Below are 12093 nucleotides of genomic sequence, written 5' to 3'. Positions count from 1 at the left end.
CAAATCTTGGCATCTCTTTCTTTTTGTACGCTGATGACATACAACTACTCATTCCAATAACTTCATCTATTGAAGATGCAATCAATCTCACAATAAACCACCTAATCTCAATCAGAAATTTACTGAATCAGCTAAAATTATGCCTTAATATGAACAAAACTGAATGCATCCTCATAAAAAGAAACACCACAGATCTAACAACCCCTATACCTTCCATAAAAATCGACAATAATATCCAATTGAAAACTCTTGTGAAAGACCTTGGTATCTGGATAGACAATGATTTGAACCTAAAAAAATGCATCTCAATGAAAACAAAAGAAGGCTTTCACAAACTACTTATACTCAAGCACCTTAAACCACTTTTACACCAACATGAGTTCAGGACAGTCTTACAATCTCTCATTTTTTCAAGCCTCGACTATTGTAACGCACTGTTCATTGGCCTGCCCAAATCCACAATTAAACCACTCCAACTTTTACAAAATGCCGCGGCCAGGGTACTTACTGGCAAGAAGAAATCGGAACACATCACCCCAGTTCTGAAGAATCTTCACTGGCTACCAATAATACAAAGGATAAATTACAAAATGTTAACTACTCTTCACAACGAAATCTACAAAGAAGATAACACAGCCCTTGACCGCATGATTCAACTGCACAAAGCTCCACGCACAACAAGAAACACCGGCAAATTACTTCTAGTCATTCCCTCCCTTCCCTATGCTAAATTATCCTAAACTAGAAATAGAGCCTTTTCAATCGCTGGTCCAAAAGCATGGAACTCTTTACCTGCCTAAGCTCGATCAGAGACTCTAAATCCTTCAAAAAAGAACTGAAAACTTGGTTATTTAGACAATCTTTCCCTGACAAAGTTGATTAATCCAATCCCACCTTCTCAGATTTACTTTTTCTTCTTTCCCTTCCCTCTACTGTTTCCCCCACTTATATGAGCCTCTTTCAAACACCCAAGCACGTTTATACTTAAATTATGTATCTAAATGCCCATCTACTCATGCTTGCCTACCGAATTCACTATTGGTAAGTCATACTCTTCCATACCTATGTTCACACACTTGACTTACGCCAGATTGTTACCTGTTTACCAGTTGACTATACAAGTCTCAACTTGTTCGTTATGAATGTGTTGTATGTATTATGTTGTTACTTTGTAAACCGGAGTGAAGGCAGCCTGCTAAACTTCAGTTTATAAAAGAATCTAAATAAATAAATAAAGGTTGGCCTCTGGGGTATCCCATTCCAGGTCAATCAGTTCCTGGATGGCTTCCATCATCGGGAAGTAGCATGAGGCTTTACGAAGGGACACCAAGATTGGGTTCTTCGTTGGTTCCGCCATGGGATCCGTGCCTGGAATATCCAGAGTCTGGGAAACAAGGGCTGGTAGTTCATCCTTGTGGAAGAAACGAAGCATGGTTTGGTATGGTTCCAGGCCTGGAGGGATTTCTTTTTCTTCTAGGGAGTGGTCATCATCTGAGGTATCCGGGAGATTCTTAGTAAGACAAGGCATTCAAGTAAGGCAGGAAGGATTTTGTGCTTCCGGCAGGGGTTGAGCCTGTGTTGAAGCCTGTACAAAGGCTTGCAGCCCCTGGAAAAATTCCAACCAAGAGAAGGTCCTTGGGTCCATGTTAATCCCAGGGGGAGTCTGGGTAGGGGCCCCTGAGGTGCCCTCCTGTGGAAAAGTCATCTCGGAGTTGCATAGGTCCGGGGAGCTATCGTATGTAGTGGTTCCAGACCCATCCTCAGACAGTGAAGGACCAGGCTTTGGTCCTCTCTGGGCTTCTTCACAAAGCTGACACAGGCAGGACTCCAGTTCAGGCTGCGCGGCTCTTATGTGGCAGGCCGTACAAAGAGAGTGCCTTCTGGCCTTCTTGGATGCCGGTGCCATTGAATTTATGTTTGGACGCACAAATTAGCTTCACTGCGCGTGAGAATTGTGCGCGGCCGTAGTTATGCGCACGGAGTGCTCCCCGGTGTGTGCGCGGCTAACTTGGGCGCACCGCTGCGCGCACGGCTCTATGGGATGCGCACAAGTTATGCGCATCGGCTGCCAGATTGTCCTGCATGTACCACTGAGGGGAAGGGAAGATGGCTCCAATGATCCCCGCATATAAGATGGCGCCCCTCCTAAGGGTATTCACGTGTGTGGACCCTTGCACCGGATCAGGGCCTAGCCTAACCAAGGCTGCTCAACCCGATAGGTGCTCCCTTTTTTAACTCGCCAGGGGCAGACACGGTGCGGTGATCCAAGCTCTGGAGACCGGAGACCTGAATTTAAAGTTTCCTTCTTACCTGGTCTCGGTGCTTACCGCTTGTGCATCGGACGGTCTCCAGCTGCAGGGGGAGAGGGTTTTACCTTCACCGCCGCACTTGGATGCGTACCCGCTGCCTTTCAGCCACTCTGGGGGCCAAATCCACGCTGGAACCAAGGCACACCTCTGAGGGATATCAGAGATCACCTCAGGAATTCTCAACTGGGGCAGGGACTCTTAGGTATCACCGCAGGAGAGCGGGGCTCAATCTTCTTAAGGTAAATTTATCTTCGTATTGCAATTTTCCTAACACTGTGCTAGTGTGTGGGATTGTGTCCGCATCTGCTTGGAAATGGAGTGATACTGGGGAAGTGAGGTCAGTGCAGGGGTATATGTACCCAGGATGACGTCAGCTTTGAAATCTGACTCCGTCTCCCATCTGCTAGCAGAGGAGGAGCACATTACCCACTGGTCTGAGTCCATCTGGCTACATGCTAGGAAAATAAAAATAAAGGGAAAGAAGCCAAAAAAATGTTTTAAAACGAAATTAACAAAAGCAGACAAAACAAAAAGACAGAAGGACAAAATTGAAATGTCATGGAAATGTAAGAAGCAAAATAAATGAAAAAAAAAAAGTCCTGAGCTCCTAAATATATTTGCACCCCGATGGCAGGTATACAGAAAGTCTCGCCGCTTACAGCCAATTGGCGAACTGTCAGAGATGACACAGCTCCAAGTAGGAAGCCCACATGCTAAAGCTCAAAATTAACAGGTAAGAAAAAACAGTAGGGATAATGAATATATAAATATGAGTTCTGACTTTCACTTCCAAAAAACGTAAGAACTAAACCACCTATTTTTGTAGCTTGGTTTTGCATTTTTACTATTCTGTCATGTCTAGAACACATGGCGACAGCAATGTTGGAAGTCAAGATGGCTTCCGGAAGGCTCTAGAAAGGAAATGACAAGCTAGGACTCCACCTTTCTGGAGTCCTAGCTTGTCACCTAGTTCGAGCAGAAAGTGGGAGGATAAGCATTTTCCTTCAATTAAGGCGACCTTAGGAAAGATCATAGCCTCTTTTCACGCCTCCTGCTCATCACAGGTATTAGTACAGACATTGATTTGTTAACAGAAATACAAAGAAAAGCAATAATATTAAATTCTGCAGTTCAGTGATATTAACATTCAAATTAATTCAAAAAAGGATCCACTGTTTGGTTTGGGGTTTTTTTGCATATCAAACAATTTTAAACAGAAACCTGACAGCCATTTCCAAGCAGCTGGAGGCTTCTGTATTCAGCAGAGAAATGTAGTGTCACACACACAGCAGCGCTAGGAAAACCAGGCTCCACAGCAAATGAGATATTATACCTGCTTGGTAGGTTCTTCTGGTACAAAAACATTTGAATATATAAGAAAATTATGGGACCAGATGTATTGGATGGGGCGAAAACTTGCAGGTGGTCACACTCTGACTTAGCGTGGACAGGATAATTGGGCAGACCCGATGGGCCACTTGGTCGTCCTCTGCGTTCCTAAGCTCCTTGTGACCTTGGGCAAGTCATTTTACCCCCTGTTGTCTCAGGTACAAATTCAGACTTAAGCCCTCTGGGGACCTACAGTTCCTGAATGTAATCTGCTTTGAAGTGCCTGAAAGGCAGAATATAAATTGAATACAAATTAATTAAAATAAGCATTTTTTTTCCTCCATAAACACAAATACGAGGAACCCTTTAGTACATCTGGTCCACAGACTAGAAGAAATTTGAAAATTAGGCCTTTTATTACGGGCTTGAATTTAAGAAGAGAAGGAGGGCTATTTTAAAAAAAATCAATTTTACAAGTTCAACAATAATCTTCGACGTAAATAGACAAAGCCACACAGACAACAAAAAAAGCAAAAGAAAAGTCACACAGACACACTAAAAATGCAACACTTCCTTCCAGCATTAAACGTTGGCCTGGCCCGTGGGCCTAGGGGACCCTAACATTCCCCCCTTAGAGATCCAGGTTCAAGGATGCCTTTAGCTGGCTTCCAAACACTGCCGTAGTATGCAGGACCAGGTGTCAGACTGAATCCTGTTCAGAGGTAGTGCTGCATTACAGCAGTGAAAACCATAAGAACTTGCCTCGCTGGGTCAGGCCAAGGGTCCATCAAGCCCAGCATCCTGTTTCCAACAGTGGCCAATCCAGGCCACAAGAACCTGGCAATTACCCAAACACGTCTGTAAGCCAAGACAGCTGTTCTGATAAGAGAATGGGTGTTATGTGGAAGGGGAGAAATGGCAGAAACAAAAGAATACGGAAAAAGCAAAGCTCAACCCATTACCAGTGTATGACACCCCCCCCCCCCCCCAAAAAAAAAAAATTCACAACTCAGAGGGGATATGAAGACAGTGAGGCACAAAAGATACCCCCCCAAAAAAAAAAAAACCCTGTTTGTGAGTGTGCATGTAAAATTATATTTCCCCAAACAGTATCCAAGCAAGACCAACACTGACACAGAAACAGAGGGGAGACGTGCAGATAAAAAAAAAAAAAAAAAAAGATGAATTGTAAAAGTTTTTTTGACACCAGAATTGTCTCCTAGAAAGGTACATGCCTAGCTGAAGAAATGACTCGATGCAAAAGGATGTAAAAAGGTTAAGGCATCAGATTCTATTCACGTCCCAAGCGGAGATAACTTCAAACTCACCATCTGCCGGCTGTTGAAAGTTGATGTAGGCGTACCCCAGGGATCGACGCGTGGAGACATCACGACAAACTCTGATGGACATGATTGGTCCAGCAGGTGAAAACTTCTCGTATAACATCGCTTCTGTCACATCGTGGTGCAGATCACCAACGTAGAGAGAGGCTAAAGGATACCCTGGACCACTCGCATTCATGGTCAGCTGCAAGGTTTCCAGCACACCATCACATTCAGCAAAATGGGTAATGGTCATTTTGTTTTGCTATTACCAATTCTCACATGACATCAAAATGGTGGACAACGGACTTATAGAACTTAGATCAAGTGACATCACTTCGGGGCCATTTTTAAAGCTGCTGGAGCAAGGGCAGGAATGAGTGGGGGGGGGGGGGGGGTTTCCTCTTGCCCAGATGAGTGGCAGGAGTGGGAGCTGGAGGGGGCCTAGGGAGGCCCAACCGGGCAGGCAGGAGTAAGATTGTTTTCTACACCGCAAAGTTTTGAGATATTTTTGTAGGTAGCAATTTCTGTTCGTTCCATTCGGAACAAACAAAAAATGGCTTCGGTATGCATTTGAAAGGAATGCACAATACATCCCCTAATATCTGCATGAGCCAGACATCAGTGGCATTCTCAAATCATCAGTGTATTTTTGCAGAGCCATCATTCAGGGCTTTTCTCCCATTCTGTATCTATGGGAAGGGAGCTTGATCAATCAGGCCCTTAGAGTTCAGGCCTCCCCACTCAAGTTTTTTTTTTACTGACAATCTTCCAAAAGTTTCAGCAATATTTTTATTTTATTTCAGGTGCATGTTACTGTCCCCATTTTGTACACAGCTAGCCTTAGTATGCAGAGATTTACCCCTTTAAGCACCTTGCAGAACCTGAACCCACCACACCAAGGATACAAGCCCTTGGCTCATAACATTTTTTACTGTCATGAAATTATTTTTAAATGGACACGATTTGAGTTTTTTTCCGACAGTTGGCAACCTTGCCAGAATTTCACTTCCACCAGTGATATACCAGATGTTAACATCTGGATGACCGATTTTCCCTCTCTCCTGCAACAGCCATCCATCATCTCTACTTGCCTCTGAGCACAACCGATTTGCTTAATAAGCAGTTCCATATTAAGTCAGAGTGAGGCTTCCCAAATTATTTGAGCACGCATCCTCCACAAACTGACTTTGTGACTCTTAGATTCCAGGTGCAGTTAAATACTGCAGAGATTCCCTTAACTATTTCAGTGACAAAACAACCTCACGTATTAATCGGAATCACTAAAAAAAATGAAAGAAAAAAAAAAAGACTTAAGCATTTAATTCTGCGTTTTAAAAGTTCCGTGATACAGAAAAGCCACACAGAGCTCTACAGATTTGCATTTAAATAGCGCAGTATTAAATCCTGAGCGCTTTATCACAGGTGAGCGATACCGCCCTCCGGAGCGTAATAGCAAACATATTGCAAAAAAGATTTCGTAGTGGAGGTGGAAATTGGAAATTCATGTTTAGAGTGAAATAATAATTTCCAATTCGGTGTGCGAGGGGGGGGGGGGGGGGGGTCGTCACAGCATTACTTTTTTAAAACTTAAATTCTGGTAGCAGGTGGCTGAGCTGGATAGAGGTGGTTTTCCAAGCAGTAACGAGGCTTTAAAGTGCACACGTTAAGAAGACGAACACCTGGGACCCGCAAGACGGCCGGTACGAGACAGAAGTCGGGAGCTCGTCCCGCCTTTATCGCCCCGGGCAGCACTTACATTTCAGCCAAGAGATTCTGCTACTGCTACAAGTGCGATCCGGGCCGCTGCAACCACCGTGCGCCACTCCCCAACGCCCCAAACAACGTGACCGTGGCACCGAACGCAACCCACGTCTCTTGCCGGCCACAGTGGCAAGCGGCAAACCAATGCCGGAGGCAACCGGGGGCCACGCCTCTTCCGACGGGAACCAATCCCATTGCTGCAGCCGGGCGCACGCCTCCTCCTGCCCAGGACGGCCGGCAACCAATCGCACTGCGGCGAGCGAGGCCACGCCTGCTCCTACCCAAAGAGGCCCAGCAAGGAACCAATCCCTGAGCCGCAGCAAGGGGCAGCACTTTTTCATGGCGCGAAGCCGCTAGAAGCAAACGTTTCTCCTTACCTTCTGGTGGCGAGGTCCTGGTCTGTCCTGTGGGGGTTCACCATGTTCGCTTTTTAGAATTCATGCAGTCACGTAGCACCAAGCATACATTTTTCAGAATAGCATCCCATTCATTTCCTATCAAAGGGATTTCTTGTATGGGTAAGAAGCGTATTAACATCCACTGTAAAAATAATTTTACAAGCTAGATTTTACTTATTAATTTGAATTCTACCATAAATGAAAATATGAAACCGAGTACTATTTTTGTATGCATAAGCTATTGCATTGCTATTTTTGATGTTAACATGTTATACCGTGCTTGTAGGACAGAGAGGACGAAGGGGAATGTGCCAGCAGCGTCAGAAGCGAGTTAGAGTTACCGCTGGTTTGGCACATATACTATAAAACTATAACTAGGTGGATATTAAAAAACATGTCACTTTCTGGCTTTCAACATTCAGGATCTTTGGTAGCAGCTCTTTATCAGTGCAGCAGGAGGTGGGTTCGTAGTTGTGGTTCATGCGTCGAATGTTACAACCTTGAAAACGCTGGAGAAAGAAACTTAAGCTCCTCTCAAAAACCTTTGGAAGTGGCACCTAAAGCTCAAAAATTCTTATTTCTCTATTTCCTAAGTGGTGGTCGGCTCACGCTGCTGCTGCTGTTGAAGCTGGTGTGCTAAAGCCAGTGATAGCAGAGGCTGGAGGCAAGTCTGCCAAACTCATGGCCTCAACAGACTGTGAAGAGTGGCCGGTGTGTGAACCCTGTGTGCTGTGAGATAGTTGATGCAGATTCGAGGGCAAACCTATGAGGCTTATGCTGACAGTTGGCAAACGTACCCTGTACACGAACAGTCTGGCACTTCACTTTTACCAGCTCTCTCCCCCCCCCCTTGCAGGTTGAGCCCTTGGATTATTTATGGTGGCCAGCAAGACCAAGATGGGGCCCTAAGATGGTGGAGATAACCAAAGTCAAAAAGCACACTGGTGTCAGGGCAGACAGCAGACTAACAGAGTCAGGGGAAGGCTAAGGTCAGGGCAGGCTGCTATTAAGTATGGTGAGGTCCAGGCACTCATAGGTTTAAGCAAAGGGTCAGATCCAGGCCGCAGCAAACATGGTTAGGTCCAAGCTAGTGGTCAAGATCCAAAGAGTAGACAGAGACACACTGAACATATTGGACAAGATGAGGATGAACGAGGTGGGCTGAGAGAAGAAAAGGCACAGGAATCAAGAACCAACACACACAACTTCAGCATTAGAAGACGCTGTAGGCACATATTATACACATATGCACCTATAGGGAGGCAGCAGCCTGGCAGTGGCATTTGGCGATGATGGGGTGCCACAGCGGAAGGCCTCTTGCAGGGGTGAGTGCAGCAGCATCCCGTGAACCGCCAAACATAACCAAATCGATATGTTAAAGCCTCTGCTTGCATATGATGACTTTAGGACTGTACTTCAAATGCTTGTTTTTACTGAATTCAATTAGTATAATGCCATATTTTTTTGGGTCTACCAGCTAATACAATTCAGCCTTTGCAGTTGCTTCAGAATACAATAGCAAGAATCCTATCAGGTAACAGTAGGTATGATCACATTACTCCTATCTTAAAATCACTTAATTGGTCACCATTGAAATTTAGAGTACATTACGAAGTACTCTCCATTCTTCACAACCTGAATAGTAATAATACAGAATGGTTAAGTGCTTCATTACACCTGTGTGTCCCATCCAGAAATCTGCAATCTGCTAACAAGGGTTTACTTCAAGTTCCAGCTTTGCATTCGGCACACTTAAGCAAAGTAAAACAAAGAGCACTTTCAATTGCTCACCCAAAACTCTGGGACACAATGCCTGAAAATGTACATATTCAGACTGATAACAAGCTTTTCAGAAAAGATTTAAACACATGGCTGTGTACTATAGTGTGTACTGATTGTTAAGAATAAGTAGAGCTGAATGGCAGAAACCGCTGCTAAGTAGGGATGTGAATCGTTTTTCTGATGAATTAAAATATCGTACGATATTTCTTAATTCGTCAAAAATTCATGTGATTAAACGATCACATTTCCCCCGAATTTATCAAAAATCATTTTTCCCGATTAGTGCGCACTAACAAAAATAGCAAAAAAATAACAAAAAGTAACAAATTAACAGTTTGTTAGTTTTTTTTTTTGCTATTTTTTTAGTGCGCACTAACGGGAGTCTGCGTGCACTAACACTCCCGTTAGCACGCACTAATCCGAAAAAACAATTTTTCACTTAAAAAAAAAATGCCGATCCATAGGAAACAGATTTTCCCACAGCCACACGAACCCGATAGCAGAAACGAGGGGGCACCCGATTCACATCCCTACTGCTAAGAGAACATGCATGTTTTGAATTTTATTTGTGATTACAGCATTTTATTGTTTTCAGTATGATGGTTTTATTACTTTTATTTTATTTTAAACCACCATGATTGTATGTCCCAAATGACTGCATATAAATAAATATGAAATTAAAAAAAAACATATAAACACAAGCAAGAGAAAACAGATCTCGTACTCAAAGGAGGTGGCTGAAAAAATAAAGGCAAAAAGAACAAACATTCAAGAAGTATAAAGGATCCCAAAAAGAGGAACACAGGAAAGAATTGGTGAAACAGAGGGAGATGAAGAAGGAAATCAGGAAAGCAAACGGTCAAGTGGAAGAAAGGATTGGCAAAGAGGTGAAGGAGGTGACATATTTCAAATATATCAGAGAAAGAAGGGAGGCCCAAAGTGGAAAAGTGAAGCAATTTGTATTTTTGTTTTAGGGATTTTACTGTTGCAAGGTCAGAGCCTACAGCTCCTAGCGCCTGCCCGTCGCCGAGGAGGCGCTAGGAGCACACAATTTTATCTAGTGCTTCCTTTTTAATGCAGCAGCTTATTTCCGTGTTGTATCGCGTGCCCGGGAGGAGGCTGTGCACGCATTAGGAAGACGAGTGCGCAATACGAATGCCCGTTTTTAGTGCGCCCATATTGCACTGGCCCCTAATAGCGAAGATACACTGAAGAATAAGAGAGAAAAGGGAGAAGAACCATGAGGTCCCGCCTACCCTGCTCAAATCTGCTTCCTTTTACAATGCCATAGACTCGCAGCTGATCTCTGGGCTTCTTACACTACTGGTGGCATCAGATGTTTGCTGGAACACATAAACCAGCATCAAAACAGGCCAAATGGATTGAAATGCCAGTGGCACTTCCTCTAAAATGTTTCCATCTTCCCTAGCCCAGGGATGGCAAACTCCACTACTCGAGTGCCACAAACAGGCCAGTTTTCAGGATATCCACAATGAATGTGCATTATAGATTTGCATACAATGGAGGCAGTGCATGCAAATCTCTCTCATGCATATTCATTGTGGATATCCTGAAAACCTGGCCTGTTTGTGGCACTTAAGGACTGGAGTTTGCCATCACTGCTGTAGGGCATACATGTTTAGATCTGTAAGCCTGTCCCCATGTGCTTTAGAGCAGTGGTCCCCAACCCTGTTCTGGGGGCCCACCAGCCAGTCGGGTTTTCAGGACATCCACCATGAATATGCATGAGAGAAAATTTGCATGCACTGCCTCCATAACATGGTGGGCCCCCAGGACAGGGTTGGGGACCACTGCTAGAGCACCACCTTCTGTCCTGACTCAACTCTCGATCCTTGGGAAGATGCAGTCTCCAGCATTGTACAGAGTATCCCAAATGAAGTCTGACCAGGGACTGATAAAGAGGTAATAACACCTCCCTTTTTTTTTGCTGAGCATTCCCCCCCCCCCCCCCCCCCCTTACGCAGCCAAGCGTCTTTCATGGCTTTTGCCATTGTTGCCTTATCCATTGCTTGGCCCACCTTAAGATCAGATACCATCACCCCCACATCCCATCTTCTTTGGTGCTTAGAAGAATTTGTTATATTTAAAAATCATTTGTCTATTGCCATTCCAATGATCATGGCAGATTACAAGATACTGTATCTCTCCGTTGACATTTTGCATCCTAAATGCATAACTGCATTTTTGTTAATCATTAAATGGCAGTTGCCAGACACTAGCTCTTCATGTTTTCCATACCTCTCTGGTTGTCTGTTCTGCTGCAGAGTTTGGTAAGATTGGTGTAAGGACAAACCTTTTCTCATAATCCCGCCTCAAACATTCATAAAAAGGTTGAAAGAGTGATCTCTGCAGCACACCACTATTAACCTCCTTCTCAGTAAATGCCAATTTCTCACTACTGTTTATCACCTCCCCTTCAATTTGTTTCTAATGCAGTCAGTCAAGTTAGGGCCAATACCACAGCACTAAGGCAGCTGTGGTAACCTCAACTTGATCTGATTTGACTATGCTTTGAAGCTGATGACCTGATTGAGCATAAATCAGTAGAAAATGTAATCTGAAAATGTAGGGACATATGGACTGTTTTGTTTGACCAGCTCATTCTATTCTCTTAATTTTTTCTATCTGCTACTGAGGATGTCTTTATGTTGCATATATACAGAGTGATGCAACCTTGTACAATTTTTCAGGTGTTTTCCTGTTTTCTGAACCACACAGAAGGACCTGTTCCACGTTATTGGTGTGAGATAGCTGAAGTGTTGGTAGTACAATGGCCTGATTCAAATGAAAATATTTTAAATGGATTTTCAAAACTAGTTATTGAAAGTGTGGGTATATGGAAACAGACTAGTGCATGTAGGTTAACTCAACTCACTCTGCAGACAGAAGTTTCAGCGATCAGAAATAAAAAATCTTTCCAATAGAAACTTTAGTGCTGTTGTGGGCAGAGGCTTAAAAAGTAACCCACGACCCCCCTAAAAAGTCAGCAGCAACATGGATTACAAATGACACAGATTGTTCCAGACAGGAAGTTTATTGCAAACCAGTACGCTAGAGTACATTTTCAAATTCACTATTTCTCTGCATTTTTTGTAACAGAAAACTGGTGGTACCTTGCACTTAAGATACAACTTTCTTACTACAGCCAGAGAATGGTAGCTGTCACAT

At 43.8% G+C, this 12093-nt stretch overlaps 1 protein-coding gene across 6 annotated transcripts in view; it reads right to left on the bottom strand.

Annotated features, from left to right (window-relative positions):
• Positions 1-7211, bottom strand: part of PABPC1L (poly(A) binding protein cytoplasmic 1 like) — a 63092-nt gene extending 55881 nt beyond the window's left edge. For 4 of the 6 annotated variants that reach the window (XR_003858269.1, XM_029613135.1, XM_029613137.1 and 1 more), the window contains exons 1-2: positions 6720-6875; positions 4967-5165 (exon numbers count right to left, since the gene is read on the bottom strand). Coding sequence is in view for 5 of the 6 variants with exons in the window: in XM_029613135.1 (XP_029468995.1) it covers positions 4967-5159 (193 nt within the window). In the remaining variant the exon portion in view is untranslated. Of the gene's footprint in view, positions 1-4966; positions 5166-6719; positions 6879-7101 lie in introns of those variants that run through there. The other 2 variants (XM_029613136.1, XM_029613140.1) reach the window with 2 other exon arrangements.
• Positions 7212-12093: the final 4882 nt, after the last annotated feature.

Source organism: Rhinatrema bivittatum, chromosome 8 (assembly GCF_901001135.1).
Source record: "Rhinatrema bivittatum chromosome 8, aRhiBiv1.1, whole genome shotgun sequence".
Classification (NCBI taxonomy): domain Eukaryota; kingdom Metazoa; phylum Chordata; class Amphibia; order Gymnophiona; family Rhinatrematidae; genus Rhinatrema; species Rhinatrema bivittatum.
This window is presented reverse-complemented; position numbering and strand designations above follow the sequence as displayed.